This window comes from Rhinopithecus bieti, unplaced genomic scaffold, assembly GCF_001698545.2.
Source record: "Rhinopithecus bieti isolate Rb0 unplaced genomic scaffold, ASM169854v2 scaffold_9978, whole genome shotgun sequence".
Classification (NCBI taxonomy): Eukaryota; Metazoa; Chordata; class Mammalia; order Primates; family Cercopithecidae; genus Rhinopithecus; species Rhinopithecus bieti.
In genome coordinates, this window is record NW_016806220.1 from 965,439 (window position 1) to 989,664 (window position 24,226).

Consider the following 24,226-nt stretch of genomic DNA (forward strand, 5'->3'; position numbering starts at 1 on the left):
TCTTCTGAGTATGAAATAAATGATGAATTCATAGGGTCAAATTCCAATAATGCTCAGACTATCTGGTTGAACTCCAGCCTGCAGTGAGTTTCTGTTACTGAGGCTCCATTAATAGTTGGGGTGGTAATGAATTACCATAGTGCTTATAAGTTGTGATTTTATGTTTCTTCCCTTTTTGTTTTAATTTTATTCATGGATAAATTTTTAATGTAAGAGATGGAAAGTACAAATGAAAACTATTTGATCCTCCAAAGAGTCATGCTTCCTCCTGCTCAGGGTTTTCATAAATGCAGTTAACTTGTTTACAACTCTTTCCTCCCAACCTGACCTCACTCGTCTTAAATAGTTAAGACTATATTTGGTTACAAATAACAGAACATCTGTTTATCAAGCGCTCAAAGAACTAGAGGTTTAATTGCTTTTCTTAACAAGAAGCCCAGAGCTAGTCAGTTTAGAGCTGGTCTGAGGATCAGTGATGTACTCAAGGGAATTCCAGGTACTTTCTAACTTTCTGATCCACAATCCTTAGCTTGGGCTGAGGATTACACAGGGCTTGTTCTCATAAATGAAACCTGGTGCTCTTCTCCAGGCCTCTCACCTGTGTTTCAGACAGAAAGAAGGGGGAAAGCTAAGAGTGAAAAGTATTTCTCCTCGTGGCCACTGCCTTTTTATTCAGGAAGAGAAGTTCAACCTAGGGACTTCTCCTGTACCCCCACTGCCCCAAAATTTGTCTCATGGCCTGTGCTCCGTGCAAGGAAGCCTGGGATGTGGACAGCATCACTAGTAGGGGACGGCAAAGGGGAGGCAACTGTAAATGGCTTGTATGTGGTCAATCTATAGCATCGCCACAATGCCCACAGCTGACACTCTCACCCTGAACTGCTCTTCCTTTAGATCTCAGCCCTGAACCATACTGACTGTGAATTTTCATATACAGCCATGTGCCACAGAACAATGTTTCAGTCAACAACAGACTGCGTATATGATGGTGGTTCCATGAGTTTATAATGGAGCTGAAAGATTGTTATTGCCTAGTGATGTCGTAGCACAATACACTACCTTTTCTATGGGTTGGTATGTTTAGGTAGACGAAAACTTGCCATTGTGTTCCAAATTGCCTACAGTATTTAGTACACTTACATGCTGTACAGGTTTGTAGTCAAGGAGTAACAGGGTATTCCATATATAGCCTAAGTGTATTGTAGGTTATACTATCTAGATTTGTGTAAGTTCTTACACATTGTTCATGATGTTTGCACAATGACAAAATCACCCAGTGACACATTTGTCAGAATGTATCCCCATTGTTAAGTGATGTATTTCTGTACTCTTATAGCATTAATGTTCTTTACTAGCTCTTAAGATAGTTTATAGTTATACAATGATTTGAATAATCGTTGGATTAATGTCTTATTAATACTAATTTCTCCTAATTGACTGTAAGCTCCTGGAGGACAGAAATAGTGTTTGATTCTTGCTATTGTATCCCTGAAGCTCAGGTATATATGATGTAGGAGCTCTATAAATATTTAGATCTACATTTACAAGCATGAGGGTGTTCATAGAAGTGTCAGTAGAAGACAACAATAAAGCAAAGTCATGATAAAAATAAAATGTGCCAAACTTGACTTGTATTAAAAATAATGTTAGAAACCAATAACTTATATGCAATAAGAACACGTTAGCGGCACAAAGTAAGATTTATTTCTATTTTTTCTTTGATAGTATCTACTTGCTTGTCTTACTTGTATAGTTTATGGGAAGGGAGGCCCTGGAATAAATGAAACTCAATGTTTTAAAAGAAAAGTTAAATTTTTAAAAATTGCAATGTTTATCTATGTTTTTTCTCTTAAAAAGTTAATTATTGAGATCCTTAAATCAACAGCTATATTAATCACAGTCTGGTCAAATGTCTTACAAAATGCACAGCCAAGTGAAAAAGTCTGCATTGCTATACTTTGCTTATCTGTTACATTTCCCAGGGTTTTGCCAAAATCTGTGCCCATGAGGATGTGTCTCCTCGGGAAACTATGTACTATGCCAGGAAAAAGATGGAGTACCGAGGTTCTGCTCACTGAGAACCAATCGCTGCAGCGCTCCCTCCCCTGCTCTGCCCAGAGCTGGCGTTTGCCTGGATCACCCCAGAAAGGAGTACACAGCTGGGGTTCTTTCTCTGCGTTTATATCATTGTCTGGCAAAGCCCTTAAGCTGAAGGGGTAAAAATGTTCAAACTACTGTGAAGACTCCATTCCCATTAGTTTTCTGTGTCAATAACGTATTGTGTTATTTCTTTTATTCTTTTGCCTCACCTGAAAGTCCTGTGCTACTGTGTGATGAGTAAACAGAGAAAAATAAGGAATTGATATTATTTAGGAAATTGGTTGGAAGAAAAGCTTCTCACTGAAGTTCACTTATTTCAGTCAACAGAATTTTAGAAAATACTCATTTCACTTATTCATGGACCTGAACCTAAACTTGAAAAGACAGCATTAAAAGTTAAAGCTTATGTGAGTTGTATTTTATAGCAAAGATGCAAAACCGTTAAGTGAAATGTTAGCAAGTAAATCTAGTAGTGTGCTAAAAGGACAAAGCACAAGATCAGGTATTGTTTATTCTAGGAGTTCTAGAACAGTTGAAGATTAGGAAAGTAGGCAATAGGATAAAATGTATTGATAGATGCCAAAAACACAATTGACAAATTAAATATCTAGATTTGATTAAATCTCTTAGTAAACTAGAAATTAAATGATGCAATTTTTAAACTTCTGTCTTAAGCCAATGGGGAACATATTTAACAATTATATTAAGAGAAACATTACCATCACAGGTTAAAAAAAGGTGCTTATGATCATGAGTTTTAATTAACTTGTTCTAAAAGATTTAATAAAAAAAGTAAAGGACACAGACACTAGATGTAAGATTAAAGATGACAATGATTTATAGATTATGCCATTATCTGAGGAAAACCTGAGAAAAAAATAACAGAAAAATCATTAGAGCTTCAATTGAATTACAGGACTTATTAAGATAGCTAGTTTCAAAATAACTATTAAAAAATCAATAACCTTCTAGTACACCAATAATAATCCATTAGAAAAAAAAAACAAGGGGAAATATTGTATTTTCATTAGCAACCAAAAATGTTAAATTTATATTTATAATTTATATACAGCATATGTAGTAATATATATTAGCTTCTATATTATGTATTATGCAATATGTAACAAAACTTTTTAAAAAATGTGTGGGATCTATAGAAGAAAAATGTAAAATCCTATAAAACATGTTAAAAGTTCGACTACATGGACTATGCATCATGTTCATACACTGAAAAAAAACTTGATATGCTAATAATTCTTTCCAAAGCTAATTTCTAAATTTAATGCATCTATTGTATTTCCAGTAAAAATTTCAACATGACTTATCCATAGGGGTATTTTAGATTATGAATCCAGAATTTGTCAGGAAGCATATATGCATGTTGATACGATTAAAGAAATTGTCAACAAAGTAGATAGATCAGAGAAAGCCTAAACATAAAAAAAATTCATTGTAGGACAAAGTAATATTTCAAATCTGTAGGGAAATGATCAATCAATAAATGGTGTTTGAACAATAGGATAAACTTACATGGCATTTAAAAAAGAGGTAATCTAATTATATTAAATCATTGGAGTGGAATATTAAATAAGAACTTCTAAATTATGAAAGTATAGTAAATGAAATTATTTATGCATATTTGTCTACTGTTGAGCTGAGGAAGGTCTTTTTAAGCATAATAACAAAGGGAGAAAGCATGAAAGAAAAGGCAGATAGACATAACAACATAAAATAATATAAAATAATCACTGAAAAAGAAATGAACATTTTAACCTGAAATATAAAACTTTTGCCTCACATACCAGTCAAAAGGTTATAGCCTTTAATACAGCCTCAACATATAGTTTCTGCAATTCAATATGGAATTTAAAAATTAAGATTTAAATTTAAAACTCTATTAATTCACAAATACAAAAGAATAACAAATATATTAAAATATACTCACTAGTAAGAAATGCAAACATAACTAACATTTTAATCTTTTAAATTGAAAAAGATTTTTGTAAAATTGTTAGGAATATGGATAAAGGAACACTCCATATGTTGGATCTATATATTCTGATTCATGCTGCAAGTTACTAAAGCTTTCTGAAGAGTAACTTAACAGAATGAAGCAAAAGGCTTCAGATGGCTAATACTCTGAACAAACAACTTTTCTTCTAAGAACTTATCCTAATAATCATCCATGTGTGCTAGTTTTGCTAAAACATATTGATGACAAATTATATGTTGTAGCAAAATGTCAAAACATCCCCAGGGTTTAAGCATGAGGGATTATTTAAATTATGATACTTTGTAACCACTTGGCATGATCCTATAGAATAAAGTTTACTACATAAAATATTTCTTACTTTATTATGTAAAACAAAAATAAAATTGTATATGCTGTAGGACTATAATTTTGAAGATTCTATGCATAGAAAGTAAGTCTTGGGCTGGGCACAGTAGCTCACGCCTGTAATTCTAGCACTTTGTGAGGCTGAGGTGGGTAGATCACGAGGTCAAGAGAGCAACACCATTCTGTCTAACATGGTGAAACTCTGTCTCTACTAAAAACACAAAAATTAACTGGGTGTGGTGGCTTGCACCTGTAATTCCAGCTACTCAGGAGGCTGAGGCAGGAGAATTGCTTGAACCTGGGAGGCAGAGACTGAAGTGAGCTGAGATCATGCCATTGCATTCCACCTGGGCAACAGAGCAAGACTCTGTCTCAAAAAAAAAAATAATAAAAAAATAAAAAAAAAAAAAAAAAAAAAAAGAAAAGAAAAGAAAAGAAAGAAAGAAGTCTTGGCTTGAAATAATTCCTGAGAATTGACAATAGTGGTGCTTGGGCAGTGAGATGAGCGTTGATTTTACATTTATTTTTCTTCAAAGTATTTTTTTGTAAGTTGCTAATTCTCTTTAATATGTAATATTTTATGATTTATCCATAATTTAACTATATTAAACTATAATTTAAACTAAAATGTGGTCAGAAAAACATTGGAGTTGTGCAGGTAATATTCAACAGTAAGTTATTTTTCTTAAAAAAAGAAAAAAATGTGGCTTAAGTTCTTACCTAAATGAACAGCCTCTAAGAGTCCTTTCAGGATCCTTCTGTACTCATCTGCTTAATCAGAATGTTAGTAATTTGCATTTTTTCTATTGCTGTACTCATCAACTGTTTTATATACAGCAGTTTTTGTTTTCATCTGTTTCATCTCCATTTTTCAGTCACTGACGTTTATTGAAGCTGTGCTATTTTCAAAACGCTGAGGAAGGATTGGGAGGAAATGAAGCAAGGAATTTTTATCCAGGTGTAGACAGAAAAAAAGAAAGGAAAGATGCAGACAAAGAAAAAAGGATGAAAGCTTCCAGATGACATGTGGGTCCAGACAGACCCTGGCAGAAAGCCCAGCTCTTGGAAAACTGGCCCTCACCCCAGGAGTTGTAAACAGCACAAATTCATTGATGAAGATGCAGGAGAGGTGAAGAATTTGCTTTGGCCATCTCAGCAGCACTGCCCTGCTGCCCTTAACCCCAACCCACTGGACTGGCTGAGAATATATTCTACAGTCCCTTCTTAACATCCTTCTAGGTTGTAAAGATATTATATATTTATCAAGACAATTAGTGACTTATAAGAAGTCTGAAGAAGACGGAAGCAAATACCCAAGCAGATACAGAATTCACTAGCACCTCAGGGCAAAGGTAATTCCACCTGTGACAGGAAAAGGTCTTTCAACAGCAGTTTGACAGCTCATGGTGACAGACCCTTCCCTTGCCCGCCCCCCAGTATCCTCCAGCAGATTCCTTGGTGGATACCTGGGACTATTTTTTGAAAGCCAAACTCTGGATACTTCTGTATTACCTAAACTCCAGCACCTCTTACATTCTGTATTGGCACAGTTCCGAGGACTAAGTTTGTTTTAATTCTCTACAATCTTTCCTGTTCAAGGAGTAGGTAACTAGAATGAACACATTCCCGTTTTAAGATACAAATGGGACCTTGCAGGTAGAAAGACGTCCATATTGTTTGTACCTTAGTGTGATTTTAATTAGCTGCTCTTCTCTTGGTTCAACTCAACTTACTAAGTTGAATTGGCTATGAAGGGAATGGAGCAGTAATTTGGGATCCTGCATTTGTGAGGCAGGATTGGGGAGCGCCTCAATGCACACTCTAGCTGGTTATAGCATTATTGGAGGGAAACCACCAAAAACGAAGTGGATAGTATTTGTGCCTTCTTTGCATTCTGCCTAAAGTCTTAGGATGCCAGTGTCCTAATTGGATCATTGAAAATCTATGATGGCTTTGATTTGGCAGGTAATCTAGCTGAATCTTTAACACATTGACTTCCAGATCCCTCATCATTCTAGCTGGGAAGAGAAAGGAACTTCAGGAACAAATTTAAACAATGAAATTTGTTAAATGATGAAAATTTCAGTAAAGTTTTCTTTTATCTTCCTAGCTCATGTTTGAAGAACCCAGCTAAGTTGTTGCGCTAACTCGTATTTCAAGCTCAGGGCTGCATTCATTTTGGTTCCCATCACGAATTCTAAAGGCATTTGAACGTTCCCCTTGGCTCCCTGGGACTATTTAGAAGAGTATCTCAGTTGTTTGTAGGGTTTTCTTTTGTTTAAACATTTTCAGAGTCAGACAAATTCTTTTATGAAAACATATTAACTATTCAAGTGGATGTTTCTCCACAGTAAAATAAAATTAGTAAATCATACAAAGTGGGTATTTAAGCTGATGCTCCTAATCTCCTCACATGCCACTCAATGTACACATGAGGGTTTTAAAAATTAGTGTCTCAATTATATTCTATGATAGAGAGAACAGAGGTGTTGCTAGCGTGACTGCTCAGCACCCTCCCCTCATGAGCTTAGGCAGCTGTGTGATTTGTGAAGGTGGCTGCCCATCAGTCCATCTGTGGCTTAGGGCACTGGGCTGAGCTGTAAAGGCAGAGTATCATTGCAGATTATTTTTTATTATCTGAAATAATGGCAATAAAGTGGAAGGGAAGGTGAAGAAACCCAGCACTCCTAGAGCTATGAAAAAGACATAAGGCTCTGGCCTGAAGGGGAAACCCAGTTAATCTAAAGAAGGAATCTCTAATCATCCAGTTGAAGGATTCAAGGGTACTAGGTGGTTTTCAGGCTCCAGGAAGAAGGTTCCTGCCACTGACGACCTCATGCCAAGAGGCAAGGAAGCTGCTACGTAGACCTTCTTTATAAGAGTACAGGTTGGAACCATACCGAGAGCCTGGTTTTGTTAAACCCAACACATGCTACCCTATTTTTGATGATTTATGTGGGTAAATAGGATACACCCAGAAAAAATCTGGCACATATTTTTCATGACCTCAAAATCTCAAAAAGGCAACTTCAGGACAAGGTCTTGTGGTGATTCTTTTTTCTTTTTGGTCATTTTTTTCATGTTAATAGAAAGGTAAAATGTAGGCTATAGTTCACTTTAATCAGGTAGATAAAGATGCAAACCAGGGGTGGGGTGAGGCTGTGCATGATTCCATCTGTGTGAATCAGTTAAGGATTTACACTGGAACTACAAAACTCAATTCCAGTGGAAAAGCGTGAGTGGACTCTGTAGGCACCAGGCAGATGGAGCTCCACTGTGAGAGGGGCTCAGGTATTGGGATGCAGCTCTGGGCAAGACCCCTGTGAGGCATAGCCAGATTTGGGTCTCCAACTAAACCCCTGATTCCAGAACCTTGGCTGCCTCTTACAGAGAAGATGATTCTACCACTTTTGTTTGTATGACTTTGTAACCCTAAGAAGACATTTTAAAAAAGTAAGTAGGCAATAAAGAAATGGTACTTCTATGTAAGTAGTGCATGTGTAGTAGTGAGTTCTGTGATCGATACACGTTCCTTTGTATGTGATTTGCTTTTAAGATGTTGGAAATGAGAATCTGATATATTAGAGAATTTGACTTACAAGATTTGCAATTTTAATTGTAACACCTAGGAGGATTTAACGAATTAATTTTGTAGTCAATGTTTGGATGCTCAGGAGAACCTGAATTTATCTGTTTAATTCTCAGGAGGTTGAAATGCTTTAAGATAATTTGTATGCTAAATTTAGAAGTTTTGATTTATTAGTCTTACAAGAGCTAAGTAAGTCCTGTGAAAGATTTTGTTTCTTCTGTTTGTAAGTCTTTCTGTTAGGGATTTTAAGATTTTAACAAAGCCAGATGTATCAAATTTGTGAGTATAGTTTGAAATGCTTAGAGGAATTTAATTAATCAAGTTTATAAATACTGTTTACATTTTAAAGATTATTTGATTTGTTAAGCTTGTAATAATTGTGACTAACAAAATATGTAAGGTTGATTTGATTAAGTTTGAAAATTGCGTTCAAATATTTTGTTGGAAGTATTCTGTCTCATGTTTAACAATTTATTGAGCTTTAGTCAAAGAACAAAGGCAAATGAATGTTTCATACTTTAACACACACAAACTAGATTTATAAGAAAACTTCCATGATTTATAAAATACGTTCAAAGGCTAAAAAGCACTGTAACTTCAACAAATTGAATATCAGTTAAAAATTACGCAGCTGTAAGAGCTTTTTACAATGAACGCATTCTCATTCAGATATTAAATAATGATTCTCACTCCATATAAGGGTGGTGACTTTGTGACATAAAGGATTGGAAATGAATGTTTAGGGGATGGTATAAAAGAAAACATTTGGGTTTTCTGGACCATGATATACAACTGGTAGATTGTGTGTACATTTCCAAAGATGGAAAGAATGCTGAAAAGCATTTAGCAAGAGATTTGCTGACCCAGTCAGGACAGTTTTAAACTACCGTCTTTAGGGGAAGAACATAAGTGTTTACCCTGTAGCTATTGTACTTGATGTAGAAGGAATCCAGGAGGAGGCTGAGACAAGAATGGACTTGTATAATGGATATGATTGTTTGTCACAGTTTGCTAGAGAGTATAATATTAATTACTATTAACTGATATTTTAGAGGACGTCAGGCAATAAGTTAGAGGCTTTTCAAATCTTTCCCTCTCTCCTTGCAACAGTATTCTACAAGGTAAGTTTCATTATATCCATTTTATCAGTTGAGGAAACTAGGGGCCCAGAGAGGTTAAATACCTTGCATATGTACACTTATGCAAGTGGTAGAACCAGCACTGGAACCCATCACTTGGGCTCTTGCTTAACCATTCTACTGCCAAAGGCTAGGAGTAAGGTTATTAAAGGGCATGCTCATACAAAGGACATGAAAGGCACTCAACAGGGAATCTCAAATATTAAACATAGTGATAAAGCTGAATTGGAAAGTAGATTAAGAACTATACAAGAGAAGGGCAGGAGATGAGGCCTAGGGCTGCTTAGACAAATTTCCTTGAGCAGTTCATATGCTGCGTTAAAACGCATGCTGTTGAGTATGTCTCCAGGCCATCATTAAAGCACCTCTTCATCCTTGGTACTCCTCATCCAGACAGTCTCATATTTCTCCTTCCACTGAGGTGGAATTGAAGTCTCTCAAGGTGGCAAGAGGGAAGTTTGGGGGCAATGTAAGCCAGTTCCCCAGTCTGTCTCACATACATAGGACCTCACATGCACAATTGCATTCTGGAATTTTCCTGTGTCTTTGGTATTTTAATATGGTGTGAACAATCAGACAACTACTGTGGATGCAGGAGTTGGAGGGCTGGGTGGAGGGTAGGTTTCTGCTGGTTTCACCTCAGCAAGGACAAGTAAAGGGGAGAGTGCACCTGCTGCTAGTGGGGGGTGTTAGAGAAAAATCCAGGGGGTTGACAGCAGTTAGGCCAGGGAAGGGCCCATAAAATGGAGGAGGTGCTTATACTTTTCATCTCTCTGAGCTTCCGGTATGCCTGGGTAGACTGGAGGTAGGATGGAAATGATAAGCACCTCATCCAATTGGAAGTCTTTTCCTGGGGCACAATACCTGTTGAGGGTGGCAAGGTATGGGTCAGGTGTCCTGTGGGGCTCAGTCAACTGGAGTGTGGAAGAGGTAAGTGTGAGTTAGAAGCCATGGTTATTCTAGAACAGGGAATTCTGAATCAAAAGCATTCTATTTTGTAACAAACCTTTATGGTAAGCAGAAATTTGGCCCAGTTTTTCTTTTGCATCAAGGCATAGCATCATAAGTGTACTGTACGGTCTGCCTGAGGCATGGGGTCCGGTTTTCAGATTTTGGCTGATGTGTGCAGAAGAGAAGCATGGTCAGTTTGCTCATGACGCACACATTTTAATGAGTACCTACTCTGTGCCAGGCACTTGGATAGGTGCTGGGAACAGGAAACCAAATAAGGGATCTCTGTTTTCATGGAGCTTGCAGTCTAGTGAGCAGGAAGGTGTGGGAGAAATAGACAAGGTACAGACATTTGCAACACCATGGGATAAACGCTGTGGAAATATAAGGACACTTCAGCTAGACTTGCAGGTCAAGGGCAGCATCTTAGTATAAGCACTAAGCTAAGTCAAAGAGGACACAAGGTCACTAGGGAGGATGCCCAGTTCAAGGTGTCTAGGTGATCCTAGACAGAGTGATGGTAGTAAGGTAGCTCCGTTCTGGTCATCTCCTTTTAAAAGGACCATTAACAAATGGAAATAACCAGTAGAGACTAATGATGATGTAAAGTTGGAGGAACCAGGGACAGTTAACCAGAGTTGGGGACACTTCAAGATAAATAGAAGTTTAATATCTTATCCTTATACTTACTGGAAAGCCTGCTACATGGAAAAGGTCTGAGACAAGTAGGAGCAGTCTAAAACAAAAGAGGCAGATTTCATTTTAAGGAAAGGAATAATTTTGTGATGATTTAATAATTTATTGAATTTAACAAATGGAAAAAATTGAGTGGAATATTTAAGCAGAGTTTGGTACTTTTATAATGGCCCTGTTTGGAAAGTTGTGGGGTTGAACTTTTATTTAGGTGGAATATTGTCAATTTTCCTCAAAATATTGCCTCTAATATTTTCTCTTGTGTGATAGGACTCTTACATTGCTTTTCTGCCTCCAGTGACAGTTTTTCTTAAATAAGTTATCATCCAAAAGCCACCAAGTGCAGGAACATGTAGGCAGATGTCTAAGGCACACAAAAGCAAATTGCATGGGTCTCCAAGCTGTGAGGGGGTGGAGAGTGGGAGGACAATGCTAAAAGGAATTGTTTCTAATCGCTCTTCCAGGTCGAAACAGAATCCTCATTGGCATCATGAGGATTAAATGAGATAATGGACTGGAGGGAACATAAATAAAAGGTATCATTATCAATTTTATTAACATAAAACTTCCTTTTTAGTTTCTAAATGATGGATATTAATAAATTATTATGAGTATTCCCAATCCAGTGTTCTTGAAATTAATTAAAAAACAAAACTCCACATTCATTTCCCTGTGCCTTGCTGCCCCTCTTCCTCTTTGTCCTTTTCCTCCTCTTCTTTCTCTTCATTCTCTTTCATTCTGTCTCCTCCTTCTCTTTTCTCTCCCCTCCCTCCTCTCTCCCCTATTGCCCTCCCTCTCCTTCTGCTTCTCTTTTTACCAGGAAGTCTTTCCTATATTCCCAAGGGTAGTTCTTTGCTCTAACTCTGCTCTCTCTGCATGGCATTGATTGCATTGGGTTATATGCTGTTTGTGACCTTGTTACACTCCAAAGACTCAGATCACAATGGCAAAGTCACGTCTTACTGCCTCAGAATATGGCACACAGTAAGTGCTCAATAGCGGTTTGATGGATGGATGGATGGATGAGTGAGGAGAAAGGCCATTCCCTTCACTGCCGTCTAACTTCATTTCCTCTTACCATTCTGTGCTGATACTGTCTCTTTGATCCCTGGCTTTTCATTCTCTCCCACCTCACTTCTCAAGTTTCTTTTCAGGTATTCCAACTAATCATTATATTTTAGCATTAAATTCAACATAGAGTGTTCTCATTTTCTTCCAGGCAACTCCTCAATTCATTCCCTGATTCACCTGTGAATTCACTTCAGTTGAATCAATCTGTCATTGACCCGAGGCACTTTGCAACATTTGACTTCCATGCTTCTGTCATACAGTTTCTTCTACCTGAAATGTCATTTCTTTTTTTTATCATCTTCTCTAAAAATCTTATCTAATCATCAAGGACCAACTCAATTGCCCTGTCTTGAGGTCTTCCTTGATCATTCGTCACTGCTGGGCAAGATGTCCCTCCTCTTGTCTCCTATAGAATATAACTGCACAACCCATATTAAACATTTTACTTAATACCTTATATTTTAGTTATCTCTAAATCAGTCTTATTTGCCCTCATATATAGCCCTTTGAGGGAAGAAACAAGGCTGTGAGTTAGGAAACATCACCTTACCTTGATGGCATCAACACTGAATATCTTTTTCTAAGTTTGATGGTGTTTCTGTCTCATGATCCTCATTCTAATTCAGCAACAATAATAGTAACAGCGTCTTGTGCTTTTACTATGTGCTTTTATGTTGAGAATTATTCTTTATTTGCATCGAATTAAAACTATGATTTCTTCCAGTTTCTTTAAAAAGTAACACCCTTGACCATTCAGGACACTGCAGGCTCCCAGGAGTCGGGAGAGAGTGTGGCGAGTGTAATGGAGCAGCTTCAGAGAGGAGGTGGGCATTGAACCTCTTGAGGAAAGGTCCTGAAATCTAAATGACCCATCTAAGAATTAACAAACTCCATTTTGGTCCACATCAGTGCTGACATTGGAAAAGACAGGGCCAGTTGTGGCCAATGAGCTTCTAGTGAATGGCCATTCACAGCATTACAGCAGTGCATGGTAATGGGTTTCCAGGGATATCTGAATTAGTGCAAAGGATCCTGGAATTTAAGTCCCCTGCCAGGTGCGGTGAGGAAAGACTGCTCTGAGATAAACAATGAGATTGCAGTTCAGCCAACAAGGTAAAGTTCAAGGACAGATTGCAGGTCTAATAGAGACCTGGAAAGCAGGATATTTAAATCGGTAGCTGAGTATGGCTGGGACAGAGTGTGTAGACACCAGAGTTCAGTGGACAAAATTTTTGTGATTTATGCATATTTTTGTTCTAGGTTCCTCTTTCACATTATCAGCTCTCTCAGAGAACTCAATGCCTCTTTTGCCTTCAATCATTACTCTCTCTGGGTAACTATATGTTTTGGTCTCAGAGAGACCATCTCTATTTGGAGTCTGAGTGAGCAACTGTTACCTTTCATTTTGCTGAAATTATACTTGCCCCTACCAGGTAGAGAAGCAGTGATACCAGGTCAGTGCTTGTCTGAACCTCCCTGTTGCTATGTGCATGATTTCAAATCAGGTTATCTGCTGCCCATTACCCAGTTCCCTGCAGGGCTTAGGGATTGCCTCCCTTCCTCTATTCCCTTCTTAGATTCTGCTCCACAGTACTTGCCAGAGCATCATAATAGAACCAGTAATTGTCACCAACTCCTGAAAACAGGGGCTAGGGGAATGAGGACATTGAGGGGGGGCAGTCATCACCTCTCTGTGTCCCCCATTTTCAAATTTCATGAAACATCACACATACCTTTTAGTTTTATAGTTGTAAAGAATTTTTAAATTCTGAGAGAAATTATAGAGTTTCAATAGCTAAAATCCCTGGTATTTGTTGGAGTTTAGATAGAGGTAAACCTGATCTTATTTAGCTATATTTGTCTCTAAAACATTTTTAAATTCTAGGTAACCACTGCCTTCAAAAAATAAAATTCTTTCTAATGGAGATATTTCTTCCCTCCTCTCCTATCCCCTTCCCATTTCCCGCTTATCTTCCCTCTCCTCTCCTTCTCCTCTCTTCCTGTCCTTCCCCCCTCTCTTTCTTCCCTTCCCTGCCCCTATCCCACCATTTATAGAAAGACTATAGGAAACATTTAAATTAGTACTGCAATCTGCAGCTGAAGTTTTTTCTCTGCATATACTTGGTTCTAATAGGAAATTTGGCAAAGTTAGTTTGACCCAACAATTCCTTTAAAATCCTTTAAAATGAGAAGATATAGCTTTTTTAAAAGTCATTTTATTTGATGTAGTAATTCTACTTATTGGGATCTATCCTAAGAAAATAATTAAGAAGGCAAAACAAAGTTATCATATATAAATATTCCTTAGATTATTAATTATAATCACAAAAATCTAGGAATGAACTAAATACACAATAGTAGAGAAATGACTACATAAATAATAATAGCATATTCACATAATAGAATAGTATGAAGCCATTAATATCATGTTTCTGAAAACTTTTGAATAACACAGGAAGGTGTTATTAATGTCTTTCATTAATACCAATGGAAAAACGTAGGCTAAAAAATTATATAGAATCTAACCTCAATTATGTAGTGTACTAGTCATAAAAGAGAAATTCAAATGTTAGCAGGTGTTGTTTGTGGTCGGTTAGGTAAGGGGGACTGGATTTTTGTGCTCTTCGTATTTCCCAAGTCTTCTGCAGTGAACAGGTTTAATTTTACAATCAGGAAAACCACACTGCTGTTATTTTTAAAGACTTGATTCAAAGGTTGTCTGTTAAAAATTCAAGGAATATACAAACAGCTGATTTAATATTTCCTCTTAGTCTGCATTTCCATGCTGGAGAAAGGAGAGATAACTTACAGGGAGAGGACTTAAATCTTCCTTTCTTTCCAGGAGAGAATGGATGACCACACATGTAGGAAATACATTCACTGGAAGGCCTGAGGGAATGAGTTTATAGTGTGCTCACCAGGCTAAGCAAGGAAAAACAGAAGGAGCACTTGGCAGACATAGAGACAGAGACCTGAAGTCTCATCCCTAATTCTGCCTTGAACTCTAATCGTAGGCATGCCATTGATAACCTCCCTGGGCTGTATCTGTATGTTGGAAACATGGTGACGTTCCCTGTTGCTGTCATTTCCTAAAGCTCTGGCATCTGAGAACTTTTGATCTCACTGAGCAGGTATCACAGAGGGTCAGGGCTCTGTGATGGTTTACTTGGAGAAAAACAACAATGGAGCTGAAATCTGGCTCCTTGCCCAATCCACTGTGCGGACTCTGACTCTTATCCCCAACCCTAACCTTCTAAGTTCCAGAGGAAAGATCAGGGCTGCAGAACATGTTTCTGTGTAAGCCAAAAGGAGAGAGCTGTCTGCTGGTGCTCCATCAGCTACTGAAAGCTCCAGCTCACACTGACTGACAGGTCTTCCTAGAGCTTGTGCAAAGCCCCAGTGCAGAAAAAACAAACAACCCCCTCCCCAAAAAAACTTCCCCTCTAATTTAGGGGACATCAAGAGAGTGTGTGAAAGGCTTAAATAGCATTAGGTTTCACTACCCAGATATTCACTTATATATCATGCTATTGACTTTCTTAAGTTTAAGGAAGTTGTCATGAGATTAAAGGAGCATGTCAATGCAGAAAGATTTACAGGTGTACCTCACTTTCAGCAAACTGAATATCTGAAAATCAGTGTAGTACGAAAGATAAATTTGCAAAATAATTCATTTCACTCCCACTTTGAGTAATTGGTTTACCATCTACATTTAAAATATACACTGATTTTGCACAATCTGTTTTACATAAAACATAGTAAGCACATAGGAGCTGCATATAGATAGATGTACATGGAACTAGCAAATCAGTATTTGGACACCACTGCAAAGGATGGAAATGAAGATTGCCCTGATTCTAAAAGTGTTCATTGACTACAGGAGCTAAAAAAGGCTTCTAATAAATTGCAAGTTATAAACAATCTTTATGCAAAGAGGGTTAATAGTTTGGAATTTTTTTTTTAAAGTTTTGTCTTAGCTCCTTCTTTGGGTTTCTCACATTCAGTTATCTCAGGAAGGACATCAAAAGAATCCATTTTAAAATCACAGTGGTAGGTGTTTTAAACACACTTTCACATCCCAGGTAAACATTTAACACCTGTGCACACATAGACATACACATTGGAGACCTAAGATACTCACAAAGGAGACAATACCAATAGAGCTGTGCTACAATAATCAGTTTTCCATCATGTTACCTGAAGAGCCATTTATTCCAGAATACCAGCCCCAGTGTTTGAAATGCCAACCTTTTCACTTTCAATCAGCTTCGGGAACCCTAACCTGTTGGTTGCAGGAATGGAAGAGCTCTCAAATGCCTTTGCCAAGCATGTTTCTCTGTGGATAGAGACAGGCTAAATACATAACTTTTGCATTGTAGGAGAAATTTAGAGCACCTCTTGCTAAGCTCCCTGGATCCCTATCTGTGGAGTTTCTTAAGGATAGCATAGTTGTCTCTCATTCCTGAATGAGAATTCCTAGCATTATAGAGTAAACTGAATTAGAATTCTGAGTATCTTATGATACTGATGAAATGCTCTTTCACACACACACACACACACACACACACACACCCCCCCACACACACACACACAAGCAACCAACCAACCAACCAACAACAAAAAAACTGGAGAGTTGCAGTGGGAGCAGAAAGTTCTAGAATCCTCTAGGTGTACTTAAAACATGAAGGCAACAAGAGGCTGTCTGACAGAATAATAGGCCGGGAGGAATTTATAAAGCCCCATCCAGGGTCTAGTCCCTTGACCAAGCCCTAGGTATTGTTTGCAGCCTGCAAGGGTAAAGGGGAGAAGGAATATATGAAAAGGAGCAAAGCAGAAGTTGAAAGTTTGGGGAAGATGAGTGGAGAAGAGATGAAGAAAGGGGAGTTAAATGAAGAAAAGGGGGATGTGTGTTGAAAGGAAGAGAGATTAGTGATGGGTAAAAAAGAGGAGAAAAAATGTTAAAATAGATGAAGTTCCCATCAACAACTGACTCAGTTGATATCAGCAAAAAAAACAAAACAAAACAAAACAAAAAAAACCCTCAGAGCATGGGTGGCCAATCTTCCCCTTGACCTGTACCCCATCCAGCCCCAAACCTCATAGCAATGCCATGGTTCTCTATGAGCACTTTCTCGCCTTTTCACAAAGGCTAATCTCACCTATCAAAGGCCACAGCCGTCATAGAGTAGATACTGGCGAAGACAGCGGCGATGGGGAAGAAGTTGTGGAACTTGCAGTAGAACAGGCCATAGTACCATTCGTTGTGGACAGCATAGGTGAAGTTCACCACTGTATTGAATGCAGCCATGGAGGCCTCCGCGAAGGCCAGGTTCACCAGAAAATAATTGGTCACTGTCCTCATTCTTTTGTGGGCTAAGATGATCCACATCACTACCACGTTGCCCACCACAGAGGTCACCACAATGACCGTATAGGCAGCTGCCCAAAGGACAATTTGCCAGGCTGGTTGCACGAACTGATTGGGTTCCGAGGTGTTAGTGGAGATGTTTGGGGAGAGGCCTGAGTCCACCGGGAGGACGTTATCCATTTTGAAGCTAGGTGGTAAAACCTTACTATCTGTACACAACCCCCTTCTGTAGTAGAGTCCTGTGGCTGGCGCCTGGGGCTCAGGGTCCTGCTTAAGTCGGACAGGAGGGTGGGAGGCTCTTTCTGGGCAGCACTCTTTTTGAAAGCCGAACTGGCGCTCAGAATATAAACGCTTCTGGATGCGCTGCCTGCCTGCCCGCGGTGGCTCTGAATTCCTCCACTTTCAAGCTTCAGGAGGCATTTGAGTTCAGAAGTCTGGAGACAGCATCTCTCTTGCGTTAAACTGAAAAAGGGAAAGAAATTCCACCGGTCATGGTTCTAAGAAGCAAGAGATCCCCGCCTTTATGATTTATGCACCTGCTGCTCCCTGCAACTCCTATTTCCCCTTCCTCCGCCGTGAAAGGCAAAGCCCCGTGCTATATGAGGACTTAGGAGCGAAGTGGGCGCCCACTGCAGCGCGAGCTGTAAAAGTTCTGAGCCTATGGTCAGGATTCTGGAGCTCCGTGGCCAGCTGGAGATTTTTCCTTCGCTTTTGCTGCCGCTGCCGCCGCCTGCAGTTTCGCGGGCACCTCTCGGTTCGGGTTGCTCAGCTCCGCAGTTAGCTGCGCACGAGGCTTTTATAACCCGCTGCAGAGACGTCACTGGGAAGGGGCAGTACCTAGGCTGCGTACTCGCCAGTCCCGGTGCGCAGCGCGGCAGCTGCGCCAGCTGTTGACAACTATCTCATTCCACCGCCGCAGCTACCACGCCTTTTGCTGCTTGCTACTTGCCGTGGGAGTCTGCGAGCCGGGAGCCCCACGCACTCCGCGAGGGGGCAGTAGATGGCTTCGAAGTAACTGAGACAGATGTGGTCCGCAGCTGGAATAGTCGTTGCACTAGGGGTGCTGGGAGGAAGGAAAGATTTGGGAAACAGCTGGAGTGGAGGACAATCAGCTTCCAGGGAGGGAAGCCCAGAGCCCCGCGACAGCTCTGCAGAGGCGGCCTGCCTGTGGCAATGGGAAACGGGCATGTGTGGGGGCGATGTGCCAGCGCCGCGCGCCGGGCCGCACTCCAGCTACCGAGAAGCCCGAGGCGACTCCCTGGTCCAGGTGTCCCGAAAACAACTTTCCTGAGACTGTGTTTAGGAAACACCCCCACAAAATATCTAGCTCCATTCCCTGGCGAGCTGATTCACCTGGGAAGTGACAGACTCTAAGCTTTGAGGACACTTTCCTCAGCCACCCTGGTGACTGGGCCCCTCGTTCCAGGAGAAGCTCCATTTGAGCCCTCCACCTGACCCCTCTGGATGAGCCTCTGCTCAAGCACTGGCGACAGGGCTGAGCTCCCTGAGAAGCTTGGTGAGTGCAGAAGCCACACTCATAGGCAGCTTGTCGCTCAGACGCGCGGCTCTGGGCTCTCCGCCAGCACCCACTGCGGCGCTGCATTTGCCTCCCGGGGACCTGGCAGCCTCCGCCTCCGCGCCTGCCAAGCCTGCAGGCCAGAGCCGGGCCCGAGGTGGCATCGGTGGTCCTTCTCCCTGTTTCCCTTCCAGGTTTGCATAGGGGCTGGAGGACAGGTCAGCCCGCCTTCTCTCCCCACCTCCATCCTGCCCTGCCCTCTCGTGACTTGGAGGCCTTGTATCCCAGTCCAAGACCATTTCAAATGGTAGAACTGGTGCCAGACACTTGGAGGAGGCAGGGGAAAGACTCGCCAGTCCGTATGAACCCTTTTGGAGAAGCCAAGATGGAATGAGCTCCGCAGCGTGTTCCCGCCAGACTGCTGCAGGCCTTTCGAGTTCCGCGGAAAACTGAACCCCGGGAGTCCTCAGGGCCCCATCTACCCCTGTGCCCTGCCCCCGCCTTTCACCTCGGGGACTCGGAGCTGTGGGACGCGAGCGCGGACCGGCAGTAAACACTTGCGCACAGGTTGGAGCTGGCTCTCGCCCGCGCCCGCCTGGGAGCGGCGTTTACGCATTGGTACCGCGAGCACTCAAACCATCTCTCGGGAAGCGCTTTAAGGCTGGGAAATTTACCGCACACTTACGCTGGGCAAAAATTGGATCCCACGCTGGGGAGGGGAATCTGCTGGTTCACTCTGTTTTTTTTCAGAGCCTGGGATTTTAGCGTATATAGGAGTCGCACATTGCTTTGCCAGGTTCTCCTAGGCACCCGTAAACACTGCATAGAAAACTCCAGAGACGCCTTGAAGAGAACAGCGTCCCTTTATTTAGAGCGGCTGCACAGGAGGGCTTTGTGGAAAGGAATGCCTCCTCCACCTTGGATCTCTCCTTGAGGCTTCCACCGTCTCAAAGAGCTGACAGAGAGAGGGAGGAAAAGGGAGAGGGAAGGGGATGCGGGGGGAGAGAGAGGTTGTGGTGGGAGGGGAAACCTTCTCTATCTTTAATTTTCCTTCTAAGCAGTTTAAAATTATCTTTTCTTCTTTCTCCCTGTCCAATAGAGCCAGGCTGACGTTTTCAAAAGGAACTTTACTCAGTGGTTAGGGGAGAACAAGAAAGCTAATTGAATAAAATCTAAATATGTAATATGTAATAAGAGCTAAATATAAAATAAATATGAAATAGTTAAAAAGTAAACATTAATCCATTTATCCTCCATTAGTACAGCAAGTTGATATTTTGAAGCAGGTACTGTGCTGGGCACTGGGGCTGGGGATGAACAAGCACTTACAGGATGGTGAAGGAGAAAGGAGAAGCAATTAACTATACAAAACGGGCGGTATTATGATGACCAAAGGTACTAAGCCCTGAGTGAGAAGAGAAGCGAGAGGCCACCTAACCTAAACAATGAGGGGTATCCGTACAGATGGAAGAAAATCTCATCCATGAAGAAGGGTGAAGAATGAGTTAGGATGGGAAGAGGTTGAGGGTGGAAAAAAAGCGAATATTTCAGGCAGAAGCTTTATAAATCAAACCTCGTCACTCTGCTTAAAGTCCCACAATGACTGCCCGCCTATCAGCCTGCCGGTCGGAGCCGCACGGGGTGGCATCAGGGGTTCTTCTCCCTGCTCACCTTCCAGGTTTGCATAGGGACTGGAACGCAGGTCAGCCCGCCTTCTCTCCCTGCCTCCATCCTGCCTAGCCCTTGGCTAACTTTGAGGCTTTGTATGCCTGTCCAAGGCCACCTCGAATGGTGGAACTGGTGCCAGGCACTGGGACACCTACATTCCTTGCCCTGGCCTTCAACTCTGGTGCGTTGATGAGTCTGGCTTGGAGTTGCTTTTCTTTCTACTCTGGGATTTTCATGGCTGGTAGCCATCTTAGGAATCCATATGACTGCTAAAGTTAGTTTCTCTTCTAAAAAAAAAAAAAAAAAGCATATTCATGATGGATTCACAATTGAGGGAAAAAAAGCCTCAGCTATACAGTAGCAGAAGTTGTTTTTGGTTCATACCCATGATATGAGGAGACACATTATCTAGCATCACCCATCTCTAAAGTAATGAATTTTCCCCCTACAACTTTGCACAAATGTATAGATAAAATTCTACACATGCTATTTCCCTCCAAGAGCTGATATTCTTGTTTTCTTATCCGTTTCCCCCCTTGGTTCTTCTTTTCACTGAACATCTTCCTTGACACTCAACACAGGATCACCCATCTTAAAGTAAACCATCTTAAAGTAAACCCTGTTAACAATGTAGTATAAATCCTTCCTTATTTGTCCAGACTCTTTAATACTATCTAGATGGAAATACAAACATACATAATATTCACACATGTAAATGCAAATATAGAGCTTTCATTGTTGTCTGTATTTTGTTTTTCCCACTCTAAACTTTGCCCAACTGTTTCAGAGTCAACAGGTACAGATTTAACTCATTTTTCAGTGACTAAATATTACTTCTATGTTATGGATACACCATAATTTATACATTCAATTCCCTATTCATGAAAATTAACTTTGTTTCCAGTTTTTGTCACTAAAGGCAATGTAACAATAAATATTCTCTGCATCCTGGTGTGTTTTTTCTATGGGGGTAGATTCAAAGTGGAATTGCTGGGAAGTAGATTATGTTTATATTCCTATGCATATATGTATATATGTTGTGAGTTTCTATTTATGTTTGTTTATTTTTTAAAAGTTTTAAAGTTTTGTTTCTTTGAATTATTTACTATATTTTGTACAAATAACTAAGAGTCTATACCGACTTCATATATTACTTTTTAAAGCAAAAACATGAATTATTTGCTATTTGCCCATATATTTGCACATACATAGACACCAGCATGGTTTTTAAAAGACTTTTATTTTGGGTTCAGGAGTAACATGTGCAGGTTTGTTATATAGATAAACTGTGGGTCACAGGGGTTTGGTGGACAGGTTATTTTGTCACCCAGGTAATAAGCATAGTACCTGAGGGGTAGTTTTTTGATCCTCACCCTCCTCCCGCCCTCCATCCACAAGTAGGCCCTAGTGTCTCTTGTCCTTTCTATGTGTCCATATGTACTCAGCGTTTAGCTCTCACTTCTAAGTGAGAATATGCAGTATTTTGTTTTCTGTTCCTGCTTCAGTTTGCTTAGAATAATGGCCTCCACGTTGCTGCAAAGGACATGATCTTGTTCTTTTTTATGGCAGTGTAGTATTCCATTTACATGTGTATATATACCACATTTATATATCCGTACCACACTTTCTTTATGCAATGTACCATTCATGGGCATTTAGGTTGATTCCACGTCTTTTCTATTGTGAATAGTTGTTGCAATAAACATATCAGGGCATGTGTCTTTGTGGTAGAACAATTTACATCCCTTTGGGTATATACCCTATAATGAGATTGCTGGGTCAGATGGTAATTCTGTTTCAAGTTCTTTGAGAAATTGCTGCACTGCTTTCTACAATGGCTGAACTAATTTACATTCCCACCAGCAGTATACAAGTGTTCCCTTTTCTTTGAAACCTTACCAGCATCTGTTACTTTTTGACTTTTTAGTAATAGTCATTCTGACTGATATGGGATGGTATCTCATTGAAGTGTTGATATGCATTTCTCTAATAATTAGTGATAGTGAGCAATTTTTCATATGCTTGCTGGCCATGGGTATGTCTTCTTTTGAAAAGTGTTCATGTCCTTTCCTTACTTTTTAATGAGGTTTATTTTTTGCCTGTTAATTTAAGTTCTTTACAGATTCTGGATATTAGACCTTTGTTAGATGCATAGTTTGCAAGTATTTTTTCCCATTCTATATGTTGTCCATTTGCTCTGTTGATAATTTCTTTTGCTGTGCAGAAGCTCTTTAGTTTAATTAGGTCCTATTTGTCAATTTTTGTTTGTGTTGCAATTGCTTTTGGCATCTTACCACGAAATCTTTGCCAGAGACTAGGTGCAGAATGATATATCCTAGGTTATCTTCCAGGGTTTTTATAGTTTTACACTGAAGTCTTTAATATATCTTGAGTTAATTTTTGGATATGGTATAAGGAAGTGGTTCAGTTTCAGTATTCTGCATATGGTTAGCCAGTTACCCCAGCATCATTTATTTAATAGGAAGTTCTTTCTCCATTGCTTGCTTTTGTTGGCTTTGTTAAAGATCAGATAATTATAGGTGTATGACAGTATTTCTGAACTTTCTATTCTGTTCTAATGGTCCTTATGTCTGTTTTTGTACCAGTAGTATGCTGTTTTGATTACTGTAACCTTGTAGTATAGTTTGAAGTCAGATATGATGTCTCAAGGTTTGTTCATTTTGTTTAGAATTACCTTGGCTATTAAGGCTCTTTTTTGGTTGCATGGGAATTTTAAAATTGTTTTTCTAATTTTGTGAAGAATGTTATTAGTTGTTTGATAGGAATAACGTTGAATCTATAAATTGCTTTGGGTAGTTTGGCCATTTTAGCAATACTGATTCTTTGTATCTAAGAGCATGGAGTGCTATTTCATTTGTTTGTGTCATCTCTGATTTCTTTGAGCAGTGTTTTGTTGTAGAGATTCTTGTTGTAGAGATCTTTCACTTCACTTGTTAGTTGTATTCCTAGGTATTTTATTCATTTTTTGGCATTCTTGATGAGATTGAATTCTTGATTTGGCTCTCAGCTTCGATGTGGTTGCTGTACAGAAATGCTACTGATTTTGTACATTGGTTTTGTATCCCGATACTTTGCTGAATTTATCAGATCTAGATGCTTTTGGGCAGAGACCGTGGGGTTTTGTAGGTATCATCTGCAAGCAGAGATAGCTTGACTTCCTCTTTTCCTATTTGAATGTCTTCTATTTATTTCTCTTGCCTGATAGCTCTGGCTAGGACATTCAGTGCTGTTGTTGAATAGGAGTGGTAACACTGGGCATCTTTGTCTTGTTCCAGTTCTCTAAGGGGATGCTTCCAGTTTTTCCCCATTCAGAATGATACTGGCTGTGGGTTTGTCATAGATGCCTCTTACTGTTTTGAGGTATGTTCCTTTAATACCTAGTTTGCTGAGGGGTTTTAATATGAAGCGATGTTGAATTTTATCAAAAGCCTTTTCTTCATCTATTGAGATGATCATGTGGTTTTTGTTTTTAGTTTTCTTTATGTGATGAATCGCATTTATTGATGTTCATAGTTGAACCAACCTTACATCCCAAGGATAAAGCCTACTTGATCATGGTGGATTAGTTTTGCTGCTGGATTGGGTTTGCTGGTATTTTGCTGAGGATTTTTGCGTCAATGTTCATCCAGGATATTAGTCTGAAGTTTTCTCCTTTGTTGTGTCTCTGCCAAGTTTTAGTATCTGAATGATGCTGGCCTCAAGGAATGAATTAGGAATTCCCTCCTCCTCAATTTTTTTTTGTTTTATTTTATTTTTTATTTTATTTATTTAT

At 39.8% G+C, this 24,226-nt stretch overlaps 1 protein-coding gene and 1 long non-coding RNA gene across 2 annotated transcripts in view; both read right to left on the reverse strand.

Annotated features, from left to right (window-relative positions):
• TACR1 (tachykinin receptor 1) overlaps positions 1 to 18,015 on the reverse strand; it is a 154,954-nt gene extending 136,939 nt beyond the window's left edge. Inside the window, exon 1 of the mRNA XM_017875277.1 lies at positions 17,041 to 18,015. Coding sequence (XP_017730766.1) covers positions 17,041 to 17,429 — 389 coding nt within the window. The 5' untranslated portion in view covers positions 17,430 to 18,015. The remainder of the gene's footprint in view (positions 1 to 17,040) is intronic.
• On the reverse strand, positions 2,910 to 10,108 carry LOC108531693 (uncharacterized). Its single transcript, XR_001886243.1, has 3 exons — positions 10,031 to 10,108; positions 5,159 to 5,351; positions 2,910 to 2,967 (listed from the first exon to the last, which is right to left on the reverse strand). It is a non-coding gene; the product is annotated as an uncharacterized LOC108531693 (long non-coding RNA).
• Positions 18,016 to 24,226: the final 6,211 nt, after the last annotated feature.